General features: G+C 20.7%; 4 protein-coding genes and 3 pseudogenes across 4 annotated transcripts, besides 3 other annotated features; 4 read left to right on the top strand and 3 right to left on the bottom strand.

Moving 5' to 3' along the window:
- Positions 1-5153: 5153 nt before the first annotated feature.
- Positions 5154-6701, bottom strand: PF3D7_0601400 (annotated as a pseudogene).
- Positions 5154-6701: a sequence feature (erythrocyte membrane protein 1 (PfEMP1), pseudogene).
- A 1628-nt stretch (positions 6702-8329) lies between these two features.
- On the top strand, positions 8330-9178 carry PF3D7_0601300 (exported protein family 1; the record flags this gene model as incomplete). Its single annotated transcript, XM_960912.1, has 1 exon — positions 8330-9178. One exon carries the CDS (start codon positions 8330-8332, stop codon positions 9176-9178), a length of 849 nt encoding a protein of 282 aa, XP_966005.1.
- Positions 9179-9790: 612 nt separating this feature from the next.
- On the bottom strand, positions 9791-10589 carry PF3D7_0601200 (Pfmc-2TM Maurer's cleft two transmembrane protein; the record flags this gene model as incomplete). Its single annotated transcript, XM_960911.1, has 2 exons — positions 9791-10426; positions 10521-10589. 2 exons carry the CDS (start codon positions 10587-10589, stop codon positions 9791-9793), a joined length of 705 nt encoding a protein of 234 aa, XP_966004.1.
- A 2246-nt stretch (positions 10590-12835) lies between these two features.
- PF3D7_0601100 (exported protein family 3) lies at positions 12836-13602 on the bottom strand (the record flags this gene model as incomplete). Its single annotated transcript, XM_960910.1, has 2 exons — positions 12836-13459; positions 13534-13602. The coding sequence occupies 2 exons, from the start codon at positions 13600-13602 to the stop codon at positions 12836-12838; spliced, it is 693 nt and encodes a 230-aa protein (XP_966003.1).
- A 1231-nt stretch (positions 13603-14833) lies between these two features.
- On the top strand, positions 14834-15955 carry PF3D7_0601000 (exported protein family 4; the record flags this gene model as incomplete). The annotated part of the gene is made up of 2 exons (XM_960909.1): positions 14834-14902; positions 15095-15955. 2 exons carry the CDS (start codon positions 14834-14836, stop codon positions 15953-15955), a joined length of 930 nt encoding a protein of 309 aa, XP_966002.1.
- A 2315-nt stretch (positions 15956-18270) lies between these two features.
- Positions 18271-19331, top strand: PF3D7_0600900 (annotated as a pseudogene).
- Positions 18271-19331: a sequence feature (rifin, pseudogene).
- Positions 19332-21456: 2125 nt separating this feature from the next.
- Positions 21457-22697, top strand: PF3D7_0600800 (annotated as a pseudogene).
- Positions 21457-22697: a sequence feature (rifin, pseudogene).
- Positions 22698-23094: the final 397 nt, after the last annotated feature.

Below are 23094 nucleotides of genomic sequence, written 5' to 3'. Positions count from 1 at the left end.
CTACGGATTGTAGAGATCAGTCGGAAGGACAGTACACAGTACCCAGGAAATCTACGGATTGTAGAGAGCAGTCAGGAGGACAGTTCACAGTACCCAGTAACTCTACGGATTGTAGAGAGCAGTCAGGAGGTCAGTTCACAGTACCCAGAAACTCTACGAGTGGTAGAAAAGTCTGGAGGTCAGTTCACAGTACCCAGGAAATCTACGGATTGTAGAGAGCAGTCTGGAGGTCAGTACACAGTACCCAGGAAATCTACGGATTGTAGAGATCAGTCGGAAGGACAGTTCACAGTACCCAGGAAATCTACGGATTGTAGAGATCAGTCGGAAGGACAGTTCACAGTACCCAGGAAATCTACGGATTGTAGAGATCAGTCGGAAGGACAGTACACAGTACCCAGGAAATCTACGGATTGTAGAGATCTGTCGAGAGGACAGTACACAGTACCCAGGAAATCTACGGATTGTAGAGATCTGTCGAGAGGACAGTACACAGTACCCAGTAACTCTACGGATTGTAGAGAGCAGTCAGGAGGACAGTACACAGTACCCAGTAACTCTACGGATTGTAGAGAGCAGTCAGGAGGACAGTTCACAGTACCCAGTAACTCTACGGATTGTAGAGAGCAGTCTGGAGGTCAGTTCACAGTACCCAGGAAATCTACGGATTGTAGAGATCAGTCGGAAGGACAGTTCACAGTACCCAGGAAATCTACGGATTGTAGAGAGCAGTCTGGAGGTCAGTTCACAGTACCCAGGAAATCTACGGATTGTAGAGATCTGTCGAGAGGACAGTACACAGTACCCAGGAAATCTACGGATTGTAGAGATCTGTCGAGAGGACAGTACACAGTACCCAGGAAATCTACGGATTGTAGAGAGCAGTCAGGAGGTCAGTTCACAGTACCCAGAAAACTCTACGAGTGGTAGAAAAGTCTGGAGGACAGGATCCAGGATTTGTATATGTCCTACAAAGGACATCACCTATGGTGTCAAGTAGCTACAAGGATGGTACTTAAGATTCCTTTTTATATGTTCTCCTAAGGAGCAATTAAGGGGAGGAGGTACATTAGTTCCCCCCTCTATATGTTTTTTCCAGGGGCAATATAGGGGGGGAGGTACTGAGGATTCCTCTTTACATGCTTCTTCTAAGAATGTGAAGAGGAGGAGGTACTTTATAAATATCCCTCTTTATATGTTCTTCTAAGGAACTTGAAGAGGGAGAGGTAATAAAATCCTCCTTTGTATGTTCTTTTATGGAGCATAAAGGAGGTAAGTACTTGTGATACCTCTTTATCTGTTCTAAGAACGTGAAGAGGAGGAGGTGCTTTATAAATATCCCTCTTTATATGTTTCTTTAAGGAGCAATAAAGAGGGAGAGGTAATAAAATCCTCCTTTGTATGTTCTTTTAAGGAACATAAAGGAGGTAAGTACTTATGATCCCTCTTTATATGTTCTAAGGAACATAAAGGGGAGGAGGTGCTTTAAATATATCCCTCTTTAAATGTTCTTCTAAGGAACTTGAAGAGGGAGAGGTAATAAAATCCTCCTTTGTATGTTCTTTTATGGAGCATAAAGGAGGTAAGTACTTGTGATACCTCTTTATCTGTTCTAAGAACGTGAAGAGGAGGAGGTACTTTATAAATATCCCTCTTTATATGTTCTTCTAAGGAACTTGAAGAGGGAGAGGTAATAAAATCCTCCTTTGTATGTTCTTTTATGGAGCATAAAGGAGGTAAGTACTTATGATCCCTCTTTATATGTTCTAAGAACGTGAAGAGGAGGAGGTGCTTTATAAATATCCCTCTTTAAATGTTCTTCTAAGGAACTTGAAGAGGGAGAGGTAATAAAATCCTCCTTTGTATGTTCTTTTATGGAGCATAAAGGAGGTAAGTACTTGTGATACCTCTTTATCTGTTCTAAGAACGTGAAGAGGAGGAGGTGCTTTATAAATATCCCTCTTTATATGTTTCTTTAAGGAGCAATAAAGAGGGAGAGGTAATAAAATCCTCCTTTGTATGTTCTTTTAAGGAACATAAAGGAGGTAAGTACTTATGATCCCTCTTTATATGTTCTAAGGAACATAAAGGGGAGGAGGTGCTTTAAATATATCCCTCTTTAAATGTTCTTCTAAGGAACTTGAAGAGGGAGAGGTAATAAAATCCTCCTTTGTATGTTCTTTTAAGGAACATAAAGGAGGTAAGTACTTGTGATACCTCTTTATCTGTTCTAAGAACGTGAAGAGGAGGAGGTGCTTTATAAATATCCCTCTTTAAATGTTCTTCTAAGGAACTTGAAGAGGGAGAGGTAATAAAATCCTCCTTTGTATGTTCTTTTATGGAGCATAAAGGAGGTAAGTACTTGTGATACCTCTTTATCTGTTCTAAGGAACATAAAGGGGAGGAGGTGCTTTAAATATATCCCTCTTTAAATGTTCTTCTAAGGAACTTGAAGAGGGAGAGGTAATAAAATCCTCCTTTGTATGTTCTTTTATGGAGCATAAAGGAGGTAAGTACTTGTGATACCTCTTTATCTGTTCTAAGAACGTGAAGAGGAGGAGGTGCTTTATAAATATCCCTCTTTAAATGTTCTTCTAAGGAACTTGAAGAGGGAGAGGTAATAAAATCCTCCTTTGTATGTTCTTTTATGGAGCATAAAGGAGGTAAGTACTTGTGATACCTCTTTATCTGTTCTAAGAACGTGAAGAGGAGGAGGTGCTTTATAAATATCCCCCTCTTTATATGTTTCTTTAAGGAGCAATAAAGAGGGAATTGTACTTTAAATATCCCTCTTTATGTGTTTCTTTAAGAAATGTTAAGGAGGGGAGTACATAAAATTCTCTCTCCATGAGTTCTCCTAGGGAACGAGAAAGGAGGGGGCACCAATGATCTTTCTATATATGTTCTTTTAAAGAACATAAAGGAAGTGAGGTACATATATAATCTTATACACCACATTACTACAATAAATATATTTTTAATAGTACAATATGAAAATTTCATTTGTGCCATAAACGGATTCCCAAAACATTAGCTTTTATATAATAATATTAAATATTGCTAATATATATTGGAATATTGAATTATTGATAATTTAATTGTTCTAATATAATATGATTAGAAATATATGAACTTTTTATAGAGTTTGTTTTTTTCTAATTACTTAAAAAAAATATTTTATTTCTTATATATATATTTAAGAAAATAAATATTTTCATGGAAATATGTGTGATAGAATATATACCACCACATATTTTTATGTTTTTATTTTATTCAATAGAATCTAATAAAAGTATATTGAAAAAGTGTAAATAAAATTCTTTTTATTGAATACAAAAAAAAATCATATATTTTTAACCAATATAAATATAATAAGGTTAAAAAATATATATGAAAATGTATATATTTATTTAATTTTAAGCATTTGGAAATATAATTTTTTTATTATAATATTATAATATTATAATATGTTAGTTATATATTTCCTGTGATTATCTTATAAGTTATCAATATTTTACATATTTCAAAAAAAAAAAAAAACAAAAAAAATAACATTTTAAAATTATTTTTATAAAGTAATAATAATAATAGTAATATAATATAATAAGGAGAGAACAATATAAAGTCGAATACTGATTCAAATAATATTAAAAATAATCAAAATATATCAGAAACAATAATACAAGGTGAGGATATTTTATGGAAAGCAATATGTAATCATGGACATTATAAAAATTATAAAAGGAAGAAGAATTCTACAAAAAGTGATTTAAAAAATGAAAAGGATAAGAACAATTATATACATTTGAGGACATTTATTAAGTTAAGGATTGCACAAATTATCATGTGAACAAAAGATAATCAAGGAACTTCATTGATATTCGTTGATTGACTTAATAATATATATTTAGCTAACATGTAAATATATATGTATATGTGTGTGTGCCTATTTTGCCATTAAAAAAAAAATATATTTTTTATTTTATTTTATCTATTTATTATGTTTATAATAAAATTAGTAGAACATTAATTTATTACATATAAATTTTTATTTATTATATGGATTAATTAAAATATAAATTATATACAATTATAATTTTAAATGATTGCATAATGTACATATAATTTTTTTTTTTTTTTTTTTATATATAAAAAAAGAAATTTACATTTTTCAAAGTATAATAATATGAGATATATCAATAAAATAATCCACTTAGCAAAATATGTAAAAGCAAAATACCTTTTTAAATTTAATTTATATATATATGTTTCATATTATGTGTAATATTAATGAATTATTATAAGAACATACGATAAAAATTAACTTTAAAATAATGATTATGTATTTATTATATATTAGTGTAATATATTATAATTATTAAAAAATTTACTGTTGCTATTTTAGAATAATACCTATTAAAAAATACTATTTACACTCCTTAATATTATATTAGGATATATTATCTATATATTAATAATTTCCCCTGTTCAAATATTTTTGGTCTTTAGTAAATAATGATTATACATATATTATATTTTTGTTTTTCAATAGGTAATAAATATTATTTATTTATTATTTTTTTTGACAAGTAAAAAGAAAATTACATTAAACATATGATATTGAAATGGAAAATATAAGGATATATATATATGAGTAATATTGTATAATTACAATTTGGTTCTTAAAGTCTATAATATAGTACTGTATATAAATATATGATAAATAAATATATGCCAATGATAGTAAAAATTAATATTAAGAATAAAAATAATAAAACAAAAACCTTAAAATTATTGTATTCATTTTATTATTATAATAATGTAATTATATTAAAAATATTTTTTAATTATAATATACATTTTTTTGTTGTATATATTATGTTTTATGTAAATATTTCATAATACAAAATAATTAAGAAATATTTAAAATATTTTGTTTTTATATAACGTAAGTATATATTTTAACATTATAAAAATATATAAAGGGAATGATTAAAAAAAAATAATAATAAAATAAAAATCATACTTTTATTAAAGAATAAAAAAATTCAAAAAAAAAAGAAAATAAATAAATATAAAATATGTTATATATATATATTTATATATTAGATATGGGAATTTGTTACTCTTCTTAATTTATTATTAATATATTATCTAGACATATTCCTTTTTGGATTAATATAATTGTATTAATCATCAATTAATGTATTATCATTTTCCTCATACTTTTCATGATTATTATTTTTTATATAATCAAGAATTGTGAAAATTTTGAAAATAATTATCATCTATTACATAAGTTTTTTCCACATTATTATTATTTTGGTCAAAATGTATATCAATAGATATATTTGTGTGTAAATTATTTGTTTGAAAAATGTTATTGTTGTAATATCATTATATATGATATTTGTTGATCCGAGATTATCAAGAGGAATTTTGTTATTATGATCTTGATAATATATATTGTTTGTACTTATCATATTATATGTTTCATCATTAATTTTATGAATATCATCAAGAGTTGATGGAGGTAAATCAAATATATGTTCATTATTTTCCATAGTTCATTCTTCATTCAATTTATTTAACATATCTTCTTTATGTTTCCACTTTTCACATATATATCTATGTCTATCTAGCCATTTATGAAATAGATTTAGTTGGTTCATTATAGGATCACTATGTGATTGTTTGGAAAAACTATTAAAAGTCGTATTTTTTGTATGATTTGTACCAAATAATTCATTTCTTTTCGTTTCAGAACTTCATCATAAATATCAACATTATGGTTAGTACTTAGTGAATTGTTAATTAAGTCAATTCCGGTATATATATTATTTCAAACATATTTTGGATTTCCCATAATATTAGTAGTACTATTAATATTTTCAGGAACATTCCAATTTATGTCGTAAGTAACCTTGTTTATCTGGTACTGCACGTAATTCTGGTATGCGACATTTCATTGCTTCCCACCAGTTTTGACGTAAATTTGTATATGGGGGATCATCACGGGCATATTTGGCACCAAGTGTACCTTTAATTTTACCATATATTATTTTAAAATTTTCTTGTAATCGCTTTGCATCATTGTTTTGATCCCACAAATCTGTTCCTTTAATTATATCACGAAAATCTGCAAAACTATATTACATAACAGTACAAATTCCTGAAACATCATTACTAAGATTATTTTTTTATGTATATCCTTCATATTTTGCTGTCAACAACACATCACCTAATAATGAGTCACTCACATGATTACCACTAAGTCCCTCGCTATCTGCATTTAAATTCTCCAAGTTTGATGTACACATATGACGAAGGCGAGGAGGTAATAGGGCATTTTGGTGGTTTTGATTTACATCATCATTCTTCGTTTCCCATGGCGTTTCTATTTCAAATCTTTTTTATTGACTTGTACCTTTTCCAGTACATGGACCGTGATATTTATCATCACCCTTACCATATTCACGTTTATCATTTGTATGTTTGTCTTTGTCAATGATGCAAATATTAACTTATAGGTCATTTCCTTGACCCCCTTTGTTGTACTGACATTTGTGAGCTTGAGCCGTCAAACCACTAAATACCATTCGCTTTTTGCTTCTCCTCCTGTTGAAACTGTTCTGCGATTTGCATCACTGTTTTTTGGGTACCAACAGCACTACTTCTCGCCATTTTCTTGTAGTATAACAAAATATAGTAATATATATATGTATATTATTTGTGGCGTTATTTGAAAAAAATAAAAACAATTTTTATAGAATATAAATTTATGATCTCTACGTCTACTCATATAAATATGTATTTATCCACTTACATTTTTACTTTTCCATTTATCCACAACATTTGAAATATATTATATATGTGCCTCTTTTGTAAGGTTTTGCCATTTTAATATATAAATATTATTAATTTTATATAATTTTCTTTTTTGTTTTTAGGCTTGAATGTTTATTATATGCATGTTATATATATGAATATATATCTTTCCATAGTTATGAAAAACAATAAAATATACATATATATTATTTAGATTAATATATAAATATCTAATAAAATACCATTAGTATTAATAGTAGTATCAATATAAGTATTATTTGTGATAGTACTAATATTAAGAATTAATTTTTGTTCATTTTTCTTTTTTATGATATTCAAAAAAAAAAAATATTAGAATACATGTGTAATAATTGATAAATAATATATTTTTTCAAAGAATACGTATGACTAAAATATACTAAAAAAAAAAAAAAATTTGTATCACACACGTATTATAAAAAAATAATTTATGTTATTAAAATATAAAAGGATAGATACTATCATTATATAAATATATACATATGATGTATCTATCCTAAAACAAATATATATGTAGTACATGTTGTAGATAATTTAATAAAATAATTTTTTTTTGTTTTTTATTCTAATGGAAAAGAATTATACAAATATACATATATAATATATTTTTTATTAATGTAATAATGAAAAATTTTATATTAATAGCATAGAATAGTTAAGCATTAATATTTACCAAGGAAAATATTAAAAAATATATAAAAAGTAATATATATAGATAAATTAAAGTTAAAAAATCACAAAAAAAAAAAAAACAACAATAAAAATTACAAGTGGAAAAAAGGAGTATTATTATACTGAAATAAAAACATTTTATAACTTTTTTCATTTTCTTTTTCTTTAATTTATTTCGTGAATTTTTGTACTATATCGTTTTTGTTATGTTTTATATATTGTATCCCTTTTTTATGCTACTTGTAATTTTATGTATTCGTAATATGTTATATTTTTTTTTTGATTGTATTGGTGGTATTTATAATAAAAAAGAAATAAAATTATAATAAAAAATGAAATTATGAAAAAAATATATATATACAATATAATATATAATAAGATATGTTTTTTAAGGAATATAATTGCGAATTGAAGTAATATATTTATTTGTATTAAATTTATATTATAGACAAATAATTATTTTTTGAATAATATCTTTCTTATAATAACAATAATAAAATACATAGTAGTTCAGATGAAGATATTTTGGATGATCAAAATTACATAATACAAAAAAAAAAAAACATGAAAAAAAATTATTATGAAATTTTATATGTAAAACAAGATTTCGATATAAATGAAATTAAAAGAAAGTTTTATAATTTATCTTTAAAATATTATCTAAGATGAATAAAGTAATAATTTAGTGTTTCATAATAAATTTGAGAATACAAATGAGACATATAAAATATTGAGTTATCAGAATAGAAGAAAATTATATGATTCCGGTGATTTTGATGAATGAGATAAAATGATAATTATTGTTCCTTTTATATTTTTTAATTTAATATTTACCTCTGATATGATGTATGAATATATTGAAAATACCAAAGTACCTATTTTTGTTAAATTATTTTTTGGGAAAAGTATTTTTATTGAAGATATATTTTATTATGTTGGTATGATTATGAAAGAAATGATGGAAGGGCAAAATATAAGAGAAGAGGAAGTAGCTGAATTATTAAAAGATAGATTAGATTTATATATAGATAATGAAGATGAATGGGAGAAGTTAATGGAAAATGAAATTAGCATGTTATTAAAGTCTTCATTTTCTAATTTTATATTAGAATCTATAGGATGGACATATGAGAATGTTTCTAATATTTTTTTAGAAGAAAAAGCAAATTCTGGTATAAATAAAAAAGATATATATTTAAAAGAAGCTAATGAGAGAATGATTAGAAATTCAATTGTTTTGAGACAATGTAAAAGTCGTTTTATATCTATAATAACAAATTATTATCCTTTTAAAGAACAAAATAATCCTTTTATAAAGCAGGCACAATATGTATCCTCATCTAATTATGTATTGGATGATATAATAAATAATATAGACTATAGTATAGATAATATACATAGAGCCATAGATAATTTATACTATGAACATATATTAAATTTATTAGAGGAAGAAAAAAATGAAATACTAGAAGAAATATTAAGGAATATTCTAAAAATTATTTTGTGTGATGTTGAAACAACGGTAAGAAGATCAGCACAAAAAGTATTACAAAATGCAGAAGGAGATACAAATTTGATGCTTAAAAGAGCTAAAGGATTACAATCATTGGGTAAAATGATATTACAGAAGGTTAATTGAGGATATATTATATGTACACACACATATAAGGGATTATATATATATATATATATATATATATAAAGGATTAATAAAAAAATTAAATTTTATTAAAGGAAAAATGTACATATAAATGAATATGTTATTTTTTTAAATAATATTAGAAATAACATTTTTTCATAATATAATAATAGAAGCACCCACCCACCACCACCCACACATATATATATATATAAATGTTTTACTTTTAAATTTATATTTACAAAAGTTTTTTTTTTATATAAACTTAAAAGTGAACAATTTATTTTTTTATCATAATTTTTTTTTTTTCATTTTTATAACAATTTAAGTATTTTCACAGATATATATATATATATATATATATATATTTATTTATTTATTTATTTATAATTATTTATTTTGGCTAGCCATCTAGCTGTTTTATTATTTAGAAAAAAAAAAAAAAATTATGTGATACATTGGCTAGTTATATTATAAACTTAAGAAAAAAAAATAACAAATGGGTGAATAAGTAATTTATAATATTTATAATAAATGAAAATAAATAAAAAAACGTATAAAAATTAATTACATTATATATCATAATATTAGATTAAATAAATAACAAAATATTTATTTTGTTATTTGCTTTTTGTTTTGAAAAAATGTGTTCAATTTTGTTTTTAATTTTTTAAAACCTATTTTCATGTCAGGAAAATAACGAGCAACTATATAGATAATAAAAATTAAAAGAAAAAATGCAGGAAGATATATAAGTTGAGCATCACCAAAACTAGCAAACATACATGCTATCATTATAATGATTAAGGATAAGGTAATAGAATTAATCCCAATATTATTCCACAAATTTTTTCTTTTTAAACATTTTATATCATTTTGCATACGAAGATGCATTAAATAACTATCCATTTGTTCTTTACATTCTTCGTTATTACTATATTTTTGAAGTTCATTAATTGATTCATTTTTTTCTTTTACATCTCTACTATTTATATATTTTAATGAGAGATTTTTGATTTTATCTTTTTTTTCTTGAGTTATATTCATATTATCTACTAAACTGACTAGAGATGAAATTTGATCATCAGGATTTTTTTTTTTACTACCTTTTCCGCCTTTATCTTTTAACAATATATTCGTTAAGGTATTTCCGAATGGTTTTTTATTTGTGTTTTTTTGTGCTAACATTCTGAATTGTATCCCTCCATTATGGTATGATAATTTGTATGTTCCAATTTCTACTACATTCTATAAATAAATACACACACACTTATATATATATGTATATTTTATATATAAATAAATATTTGAATAAAACATATAAAATATTATTATATATTACGTTATTAAATAGATTAGATGCACATAGTATTATGGTAAAAATATATATTTTATAAATATAATGAAACATATTTTATTATTATTATTTCTTTATAGTGTATTCTAATATATAGATGTGAATTATTTATATTATCTATTCTTTTGAATTATGTATATTATGTAATAATATTATAAAAAAAATACTTTTTATCATTGATTTTTTTTTTTAAATATTTGTATATTATATAAATTAAAATAATAATAATTATAATTTTATAAATAATAAATTTCATGTAATGCTATATTATTACATGTATGTGATATATGAAAAAGTGCTGGATTCTAAAGAAAAAAAAAAAAAAAATAATAATAATTAAAAAAAAAAAATAATAATAATTAAAAAAAAAAAATAATAATAATTAAAAAAAAAAAATAATAATAATTAAAAAAAAAAAATAAAAAAAAAAATAATAATTAAAAAAAAAAAATAAAAAAAAAAATAATAATTAAAAAAAAAATAAATAAAAATAATAACAAATAATTATAAATATATATATATATATATATATATATATATATATATATATATTTGTATTATTATATGTTATTTATTATCCTATTATACAACTATTATACATAAGTATATTTCTATATTATATGTGCATGCGTTATTCTTATTATTTTTCGTTTTACTATAAATTATAAAAAATATTCATAGATAATATTAAAAATAACAACTATGTTGTTATATTATAATAAAACACAACTATTATATATATATATATATATATATATATATATATATATATTTATTTATTTATTTAATTATTTATATATTTATTTTATTTTTTTTTTTATTGTTAATTTATACAAGAAATATAAAATAAAAGAGAAAACATATATCTTTATAGTAATATAAGCTATTGTGTTAAATTAAAAAAAGGAAAGAGGGAAAAAATAAAAATAAAAATTATATTACGTATGTTTATTATTAGTACTATTACTTGAATAATATATATTATTATTATTATAACATGTAATTATGCTGTATAATTATACTTACAATATTGTTATATAAGAATAAATTCATAGATCAATGCTATATAATATAATATTATATAGTACATATTTCTTTTATTTTTTTATTATTTTATTTTATTTTTTATTATATATATAAAAATGTTATGACACATAAATATATATATATATATATATATTATATTATTATTTGGGTTAGTATCTATATACATAGTAAAAGATATATAGCATGTATAATAATATAAATAATAATACACATATATATAATTATGTATTACATGTAAATATATAATTAACAAAAAAATGAACTTTTTATTATATTAGTCATAACAAAGATCCAAAATACATTAAACGTACATGTCCTAATAAGATATATAACGAGCTATAAATTAAAAACAAAAAAAATATAAAATTTGCATAAAATCATATAAAATATAACATTTGCTGATTTATTTATTAAATTGTATAAATATATGTTGGGATATAATATTATGTTATTGAATAAATAATATATATATATATATATATATATATATATTTATTTATTTATTTATTTATCCTTTATTATGCGTGTAGATAAATTATTACGTTGTAACGTTTAGGTTAATTCTATGAATTGTACCTAAATATAATTATATAATATAATAAATATATAAAATAATTTCTTTCTTTCTTTCTTTCTTACTTTTATTTATTTAAATGACAATTACACATATATACATATATATTATTTTTATTTATAGGATAGAACAAATTTTATTATTTCATGTAATTTTTTTTTATTGATATATGACTGTAAAAGTGTTATGTCGAAAAATTAATTATACAATTATAAATTTTTTAAACAAATATTATATTAATAAAATATTATATATATATAATATATTTAGTGATATGCACATATTATAATTAATTATAATATATGTAATCCCTATAAAAAAAAAATAACGAAATAGATACAATATTAATTAATAGTAAATATTTTATATCTATATAACATGAGCCCCAATAAAAATAACCTTAGTAGAATCTATGATATTTGAGAAAGTAATATTTTATGATCATGTAAAATAAAAATAAAAAAAAAAAAATAATTTTTTTTAATTGGATTAATGATACTACATTATATCATTAATTTATATGATATTAATCGTAGGAATATATAAGCTAAACAAATGAATAAATAAATAAATATATATATGTTAAAAATTCACACAAAAAAGTATACATATATATACACACACATATATATATATATATATATATATATATATATATATATATATATATATATATATTTCATTTAAATATTTTTAAATCATGTTCTGTGTGTATATTTTGTCCTTCATATCTATTCAAAAAATTTATTCTGTTAGTAATATAAGGAAGAGTGACAGTTCCTATAGGTGGACAGGCTAATGTCATGGTTGATAAAACACTTATAGGTACAAGTTCGGGAGAAAAAATACTTCCATCTGTAACACTATTATTTATTAATAAATCAGAATGCACTTCATCTAATATATTCATAATTAATTTAAGTTTTTTAAAAAATGAATTATTTTCTTCGCCATCTGATGGGTCTGTTAATGTATAGTATTCTTTTATTCTATCTTCCAATGAATTATGATGTTCCCATTTATCATTCATAAGATCATCCATAGGGTCGTCTATAGAATCATCTATATGATTTTCCATCTCATTTTCCATATTATTATCATTATCCACTTTTGTATTGTCTTTTTGATTTTCCTCTTCATTTTTTCTTTCTCTTTTTTGTGGATTTTTATTTCCACTAAATATTGATGTATAAATATATTTCTTATACCATTTTTTATTATTTTCTGTTAGTATTCGACTTGCTATATTTATTGTTATTATGGATTTGTTAAATTTATCTTGTAGAACTTTTTTTACTATATTCTGAGAAAGAAAGAAAAAAATATATATTAATACTAATATATCAATATTTATTTATTTATTTATTTATTTATTACTTTGTATGAATATTTAAATATTAAGAGAAAAAATAAGGATACATTAAAAAGTGACAGAAAGTAGTTCATTATGTATATTATAAATTAATACCTTTAAATTAATATAAAATGATAAATGAATGTGATCATTTTATAAAATATAAATATGTTAAGAAAAAATATACAAATATATATGTTTTCTTTATAAAATAAGAGTGCGTTATATTGAATTGTATTATTATATAAATGGATAAAGGATTTAATTTTTTTTAAACTTGTACAATTATTTTTATTGTTTGTATGATATAAAATTATAATATATTTATATTATATCACTATTTTAAAATAAATAAACAAACAAATAAATATATATTTATATATATTATAAAATCTACATCATTATTTTTAATATTAGAAAATCTTAACTTTAATGTAATAATATATTTTATAATAAATGAATTTTTTAATTATTGTATTATTATAAATATTTTATTTTTTTTTTTTTTAGACTGTTTATTTTCTATATTACAAAATACATTATATATCTTTTATTATATATGCCATATTTTTTTTTTTTTTTTTTTTGCCTTTATAAATTTATAAAAGCTAATATATATATATATATTTTATTTATATGAATAATTTAATAAGCCACTTAGAGATAGATACTTAAAGAACTTATATATGATACTACATATATTATATATATACATATATATATATATATATATATATATATATATATATATATATATATATATATATATATATATATATATTTATAGTTATATATAATAATTATTTTTTTATAATAAAAAAAGGTAAAAAGAATAATTCATCAAAAATATATAATACCATGTACTAATATATCTTTATATATATATATATATATATATATATAACATAAAATTTTATTATATATGTAAGAATTATTGGGATTTTTTTTTAGTTTTTGTAAAATAATTTTAATTAAAAAAAAAAGAAAAAGATAAAGAAAAATAATAATAAAAAAATAAAAAATATTACTTGATCCTAAAAAAAATAGCTACATATTTTTTATTATATGATTAAAGTTAAAAAGTTTAATAAAATGAAATATATAAAGAAAAAAAAAAAAAAAAAAAAAAAAAAAAAAAAAAAGTATGTTAAATATATAGTATTATGTTTTTGTAAAAGAATAAATTATTAATTATTTTATTTTTTATTTATAATTATGTAACGGATATAATGATAAATCTAATGGATTACATAATCATTTTATTTTTGTTCTATTAATTTATTTTAAATGAAGTGTTATTAAAATAATAAAAAATAATTTATTATGAATTTTTTTCATGTAATAATATTAGATGTTGGAATTGTAATATGCTTATATTTAATCATTTATAAAGTAAAAAAAAAAAAAAAAAAAAAAAAGAAAAAAATATATATAAAATATAGTTATTATACATAAATACATACAAATAAATGTATATATATATATATATATATATATATATATATTTGTTTTATTTTTTTTTTTCTTAAAAATTTTATAATAATGATAAAAAATATATTATCTGTGTACCTTTTTTCATTATAGAATAGTGATATAAAATGGAAGAAACATATAAATTGTTGTAAATATCATTTTTACTTTTTTTCAAGTAAGAGATGCTTATTACAACATATGGTTGAAGAACCGTTTGAGAAAAAAGACAAATCTGGTGTTTTATTAAAAGACAAAAATACTGAAGAGGGAAGAAAAAAAGAAAGACAAAAGCCTATGAGTATTAAATCAATAAATAAAAAAAAAAAAAAAAACAACAACAATAATAATAATAATAATGTGTTAAAAAATTTAAATAATGAAGAAATAAATAAACAACGAAATATGACGAATGAAAGAATACGAAATAAAAATAAAAATGATAAAGGAGTTGAGAATATTTCAAGTAATACACAGATGGAAGAAAAAAATATAATATGTAAAGATATAAATTCGAATGTAATATTAAATCAAAACGAAATAAATGACGATCAAATGGTTCAAAAAATAAAAGAAAATTTTGTCAAGGATTTAATGAAAAATGAAAACAAAGAAATATTTAAACAGATAGAAACAATTAATTCAGTTGGTACTATGGCAAAAATTAAAAATTCATTATATAGCATAATATTTAAAGGGTCTAATTTTTGGAAGGGTCTAGGAATATATTTAGGTACATTGTCAGGTGCTGTACTAGGGCAATTGATTTTAGCAGGTATTTTGCAATTCGGAACATTTTCTGTTATGAATTTTTCAATTTATTTTTCAGCTGTTCCTTCATTTATAGCATTCAGTAGTTTTGTAGGAATAATATTATTAAGCATTATAATTGTTATTTGTCTTCTTGTGTGGTTGTGGCCATCAAGAGGGAAATTGATGGGTAAAGATAAAACAGAAAATAAAAGTGATACATAAATATATATATATATATATTTTTGTTAGAATATGGAATTATTTAATTTTATTAAAAAAAAACAAATTAACAGCAAAGAAAAAAAAAAAATAGGAAAATGGAAATTAAGTTGTTCTAAGTTTGTTGTAAATTTTAATATATTATAAGTTTTATATATGATTCCGTTGAAATATTTTTTTTTTTGCTTGTTTTATAATTATATATATACATATATTTATATCTACGTATAATATATATACATATATAATTAAAGTAATATTTTTAATTTTTAAAGTGTAAAATTTACAATGAATAGATAATTATTATCCATATTATTTATGATTAATATAAATGGTATGGAGAATATATTTTTATAGTAAACCAAAGAACAAATAATAAATAAATAATATAAAATAAGCATTGTTATATAGTAGAACTTAATTGTTTTTTTTTTATTTTAATTAATGAAATATAAAATAATAATTAACATTTATTAGATCTATTATATGAACATGTGTATATTTTATTTATGATTGTCATTTTTTTTGAATACTAATAACATTTTAAGTAAATATATTTTTATTTAAAAAAACAGTAGTATAAATATGAAATATATATTTTGAAAAATTTATATTATTTAATATTAATAATTTTTTTGAAATAAAATAAGAAATACATACACATTTGTGTCAAAATATTATATTATAGATTGTTTATAAATTAATTATTTTTATATTGTACAATATGTAAATATATAAATATATATATATATATATATATTATTATATGTCATAATTTCATTCTTTATATGTTAATCAAAAATATGATAAAGTTACTGAGGAGTAAAAAAAAAAAAAAAATTGTATTATTCCCCCCTTGCATATTTCTCATGAGAACCAAAAAGGAAAATTAAGTTACACCTCATTTAAATTTCCTTGCTTAAGTTTATATATGATTGGATTTTATTATTGCTTATTAAGTATAAGATGATTATTTAAATTATATTTATTATTATTTATAAGGTTTTGCAAACTAATTTACTATAAAATATGCATTACTATGTTATATGTAAATATAACATATAATGTAATATGTGTATTCCATTATTATTTTTTTTTAAATATTCTAATTACGTATAAAATACAAAAATAAACAATTCCTTGTATTTTTATAGTATATAAATAATATCGTGTTACTTGTTTAATATAATATGTAATTTATTATAATAGCAATTATTATAATATAATTATTAAAATAACATATTTAGAATTATAATTTTAGAACAAGTAATAATACAATTAATATAAGATAAATTGTAAAATAGTATATGACGTGATTTAATATATATTATGAAAAAAATATATTTTAATAACATAAACACTAAAGAAAAAAATGCATTATAGTATGTAATAGTTTGTGTAATTTCTCTTTTTCTTAATATTTTTATTTAATTTTTTGTTTTCTAACAATAATAAATAAATATATATATATATATATATATATATATATATATTTTTACATATATTTTGTATTTTAATAATAAATATATTTTTTAAATACTTTGTAATATATTTGTACAAAATAGAAGTAATAATATTAATCTTAGTAATAACATAGATAAATTAGAGAGAAACGTAAACGTACAACAAATATTAGAACAAAAAAAAAAAAAATTATGAAAATAACCAAATTTAATTATTTTTTTTACTATTATTTAAATTTTTTTTTTTATATCATATATTATGATATAATATGTTTGTATTTAATTTTTTTATATAATAGTAATGATACAAGGTTTCTGTTGGGATATTTATTACCTGCATATATGTTATAATAAGTTCTAATATATGTATTTTACATCTTTTACAAATATTACTGTACACATTTTCATATAATTTAAAAAGTAAATATAAACATGTTTTTTATTGTAACTACACATTTACTTGTTATTAACATGTATAAAAATAAAAAAATAAAAAGTAAAAAAGAAAAAAAATTATTATTACAATTTATGATATGACATAAGATTATATTTCATTAGAAATACAAATTCAAAATTATAAATAATATTGAAATGTTTTATTATATTATTTTTTTTTAAAATTTAATTAATTAATTATTTATTTTTTTTTTTTTGTGTTTTAAATAAAAAAGCAAATATGGATCCAGTAAAAAAATATATATTTACATAAAGGGAAAATAATCGTGTATTATATTATAAGGCTATATAAAAATTTTAGTTTAAGCATAATTAATTTATTTACAAAATAAAATAAGGTATTATATTTTAAATTAATTATATGTATAATCATAAAATAATATACGAATAACAATAAAAATGAAAGTTCACTGCTATAACATATTATTATTTTCTTTTACATTAATTATATTGTTATTATCACCATCGCAGGTATGGATATAATAACCATTATTATAACAATATAATATTTATATATATAAAATAATCTACATATAAATATCACATATATATATCACCATTTTTTATAGGTAAATAACCAAATGAACCATTACAATACAGCCAATATGAAAAACACAGAACCAATAAAATCATATAGATCATTATGCTAATGTGAACTATATACTTCCATGTATGATGATGACCCAGAAATGAAAGAAATAATGCACGATTTTGATCGACAAACATCACAACGTTTTGAAGAATACAATGAACGTATGAACAAAAACAGACAAAAATGTAGAGAACAATGTGATAAAGATATACAAGAAATTATTGCAAAAGATAAAATCCAAAAATCATTAGCAGTAAAAGTGGAAAAAGGTTGTCTTAGGTGTGGGTGTGGGTTAGGAGGTGTTGCAGCAGGTGTTGGAATATTCGGTGCATTGGGTACTTATGGTTGGAAAATCGCTGCGACAGCTATGGCTTATGAAACTGCTAAGCAAGCTGTTATTCAAGCAGGTATAGATGCAGCCATTGCACAAATAAAAATAAAACATATTTTTAAAGCTTTATCTAATATAACATTGTCAAATTTCATTAATGAATCAAATTATAATACTATCGATGGTCTTTTTAATGCTATTATGAATGCTATCCATTCAACTAAAAACACATGTCCAAATTACAATGGCCCTATGTATCGAGTGTGTAATGGTATAGTAACTGCTAGGAATACGTGGCTTGATGACATTGTAGAAGCCGGTACAAAAGCTTCTGTTGAGAAAATCACAGCTGTTGAAGCTGATGAACTTGTTAAGGTAACAGCTACAGTTTCCAATGCGTACAGCGCAATTGGTTACTCTGTAACTGTCATATTGATTATAGTTTTGGTTATGATAATAATTTATTTAATTTTACTTTATGGACGAAAAAAAAAAATGAATAAAAAACTACAATACACAAAATTATTAAATCAATAAATATATGGTTTCATGATATTAAATTCAATTTAATGTTTTTTGAATTTAAGATTTTAAAAAAAAGGATATTATGATAATTATATTTTGATAACATTATATTTTTTTTTGCTATAATTTTTGTTTTTGTTTATTGTTATGTCGTTACTAAATTATTTAATTAATAATTATTTATTATTTTTTAGTGAAACGAGTGTAATTTATATATACTTTTTTAATTAAAATTATATATATATATATATATATATATATATATATATACATATTTATTTATTTATAATACATTCTTTAAGAACACCTTGTAACATATATATTAAAAAATTTTATATAAAATAATATGTAATGGAATATATTATAGAATAAATATATTATATTATTAATCCTATGTTGATATATTATTTAAAATTTAATTATATTTATATAAATTAATATAAATAAATATAATTGTAATTAATAACATTTAACTTTATCATTTTATCTTTATAATATATATAATAAATATTTATTATTACCTTACATTACAATATCATGTGTAATATAAAATGTTAAGTTAATTATTTTTTATCTTCTTTCTTTTTATAATTTCCCTTTTAATAAAATAGAATATGTGTATTATTACAGAACAAATATAAATATATATATATATAATTTGTATAATATACCAACTACAAAATTATTTTCGACACGACATATCGATATATCGAATTATCAACACATGACAATATAATAAAAATGAATTAACCTAATTGTACAATAAATATTATTATAAAATAGTAACAATATATTATATATTATAATTATAATTCTATTATAATAATAATATTCATATGATATACTTTATATTATACTATTTTAATGCATATAATTAATATAATATGAAATTTAAAACAATATATGAATATTAATAATTTATGAACTATTAAAAATAAACATATATATAGTTTATTTATTCTATTTATATATTTTTATAAAACGTTTATTATTATTATTCTTTTTATTATAAAATTGTAGTAATTATTATAAGATTATTTTTAAAAAGTATATCATTAAGAAAACTATTATTATAATATAATAATACTATTAATTTGTTATGTATTGTACAAATAATATATGATATTTCGTAATATATAAATATAATATATATATTTGATGCTTCACAACCTACAAATTATAAATATATTAAAATTATATTATTTATATTTATACTTATACAAAAAAATATAAAATACTGTAGATTAGTATGTGGCATATTTGGAAAATATTTTAAATTATATTCTTGTAATAATAGTATATTTTTAATTTATTAAAAATTTATAATTTATTATTTTTTAATATATAATTCATTTAAATATCCTATTATATATATATATATATATATATATATATATATATATAAATTAATTAGGTAACGTAAAATAATAGATACAATAGAGAGAATTTTCTAACATACAATAATTCATAGCAACAAAAATAAAATGAACTAAAAAGAAAATATATAAATATTAAAATATACATACAAAACATTTTATTATATTAGTTTTAAGATTAATATTATATTTCAAAAATTACAAGGAAATTTGTTGTTAGTTCCACAATAGTATTTATATTAGAAAATTTTTTGGGATATTTATTTGATAAAAATCATGAGAGCTATCATTATATATATGTGGTTTACACCCATAACAACTATTGTTCTACACATTGGTATATTATTTACAACACAAAAAAGAAAAAAAGTTGTTTGTATCTATAATTTTACTTGTTACATAAATGTTTAAGAACAAAAAAAAAAAAAATTAATATAACAATTTATCGTATGATATAAAATTAGATTTTATTAGAAATTAAAATGCAAAATTATAAAAAATGTAAAAGGTTTTATTATATTATTTTTTAAAAATATTAATTAATACTTTTTTTTATTAGTTTTGAATAAAAGGGAAAAATATGGTTGTAGTAAAAAAATATATTTTTATAATGGGAAAATAATTGTGCATTATATTATGGATCTATAATAATATTTTAGATTAAACATATGTAATTCTTTTAATAAAACGCAATATATTTTTATATATTAATTAGTTAATTATAATTTTAATCATAGAATAATATGAGTATCATAATAAATATGAAACTGCACTATTATAAAATATTATTATTTTCCGTTCCATTAAATTTATTGATATCATCATCATATGTATGAATAAAAAAAATGATTATTATTATTATATATATATATATATATATATATATATGTAATTTTTTATTATTTATGTAAATTTACAATATACATATTTATTAGAAATACAAAAAATTATAAATTATAATTAAATATAACATACATATATATATAATAAATTCTTTATAGGAGCATAATAATAATATAACATACATTACACCACATACATCAACTACTACCTCAAGAATATTAAGCGAATGTGACATCCGATCGTCAATTTATGATAATGATGAGGATATGAAATCTGTGAAGGAAAATTTTGATCGACAAACCTCACAACGTTTTGAAGAATACGAAGAACGTATGCAAGAAAAACGCAAAAAACGTAAAGAACAGTGTGATAAAGAAATCCAGAAAATTATTTTAGAAGATAAAGTCGAAAAATCATTAGAAGATAAAGTCGAAAAATCATTAGAAGAAAAAGTGGAAAACATTTGTCTTAGGTGTGGGTGTGGACTAGGAGGTGTTGCATTAGGTGTTGGATTATTCGGGGGATTAGGTATCTATGGTTGGAAAACCTCTGCTACTGCCACGGCTATGGAATTAGCTAAGGAAGCTGCTGAACAAGCAGGTGCTGCGGCCGCTGCAGATGCAGGTAAGAACGCAGTTATTGCTGGATTAAAAGAATTGGGTGTACAAAATATAGCTGGTCAGCCATTGGTATCCTATTTTACTGCAACAAATTATCATAATGCTACATTCATTTCTAGTGCTATAAATAATCAATATGAGCCATCGTCATGTATATTTTATTTATCTGGCACTCGCTCTGGCCCTGTTGCTCGTGAGACTTTTTGCACTTGGGTGATGCAAAAATCTACAGCTGCAGCGAACGTCCAACGCAGTAGTGTTTCATTCAATGATCTTATAATAAAACTATAGAAAATATCGTCTCAAATGCCAAAAATGCTGCAGGAGAAGCATCAAAAAAGGCTACTGAAGAAGTTATAAAAACTAGCACTGTTGCAGTAGAATCTATATATGCTAGTTGCCAGACTGCTATTATTGCTTCTGTTGTTGCAATATTAATTATAGTTTTAGTTATGATAATTATTTATTTAGTTTTATGTTATCGTAGAAAAAAAAAAATTAATAAAAAAGACCAATACACAAAATTATTAAAAGAATAAATATATGGTTTCATGATATTAAATTCAATTTAATGTTTTGTGAAATTTAGATATATAATACATGAATATTATGATAAATCAATTTTTATAACATTAAATTATTTTTTTCCTATAATGTTTTTTTTTTTTGTTTATACTTATGTGTTTATTAAATTATTTAATTTTTACTTATTTATTTTTTTTTAGTGAAATGAGTGTAAATTGTATATATTTTTTTTTAATAAAGATTTTATATAAATATATATTGTTAATATATATGCATATATATTTATTTATTATAGACTCTTTAAGAATACTTTGTAATATATATATTTAATAAATTATATATAAAAATATATATAATGGAATATATTATATTATATTATATTATATTATTAAACTCATATTGATATATTAT

The sequence above is a fragment of the Plasmodium falciparum genome (genome assembly GCF_000002765.6).
Source record: "Plasmodium falciparum 3D7 genome assembly, chromosome: 6".
NCBI classification, from domain to species: domain Eukaryota; phylum Apicomplexa; class Aconoidasida; order Haemosporida; family Plasmodiidae; genus Plasmodium; species Plasmodium falciparum.
Note: the sequence above shows the minus strand (reverse complement) of the source record. Positions and strands in the feature narration are given on the sequence as shown.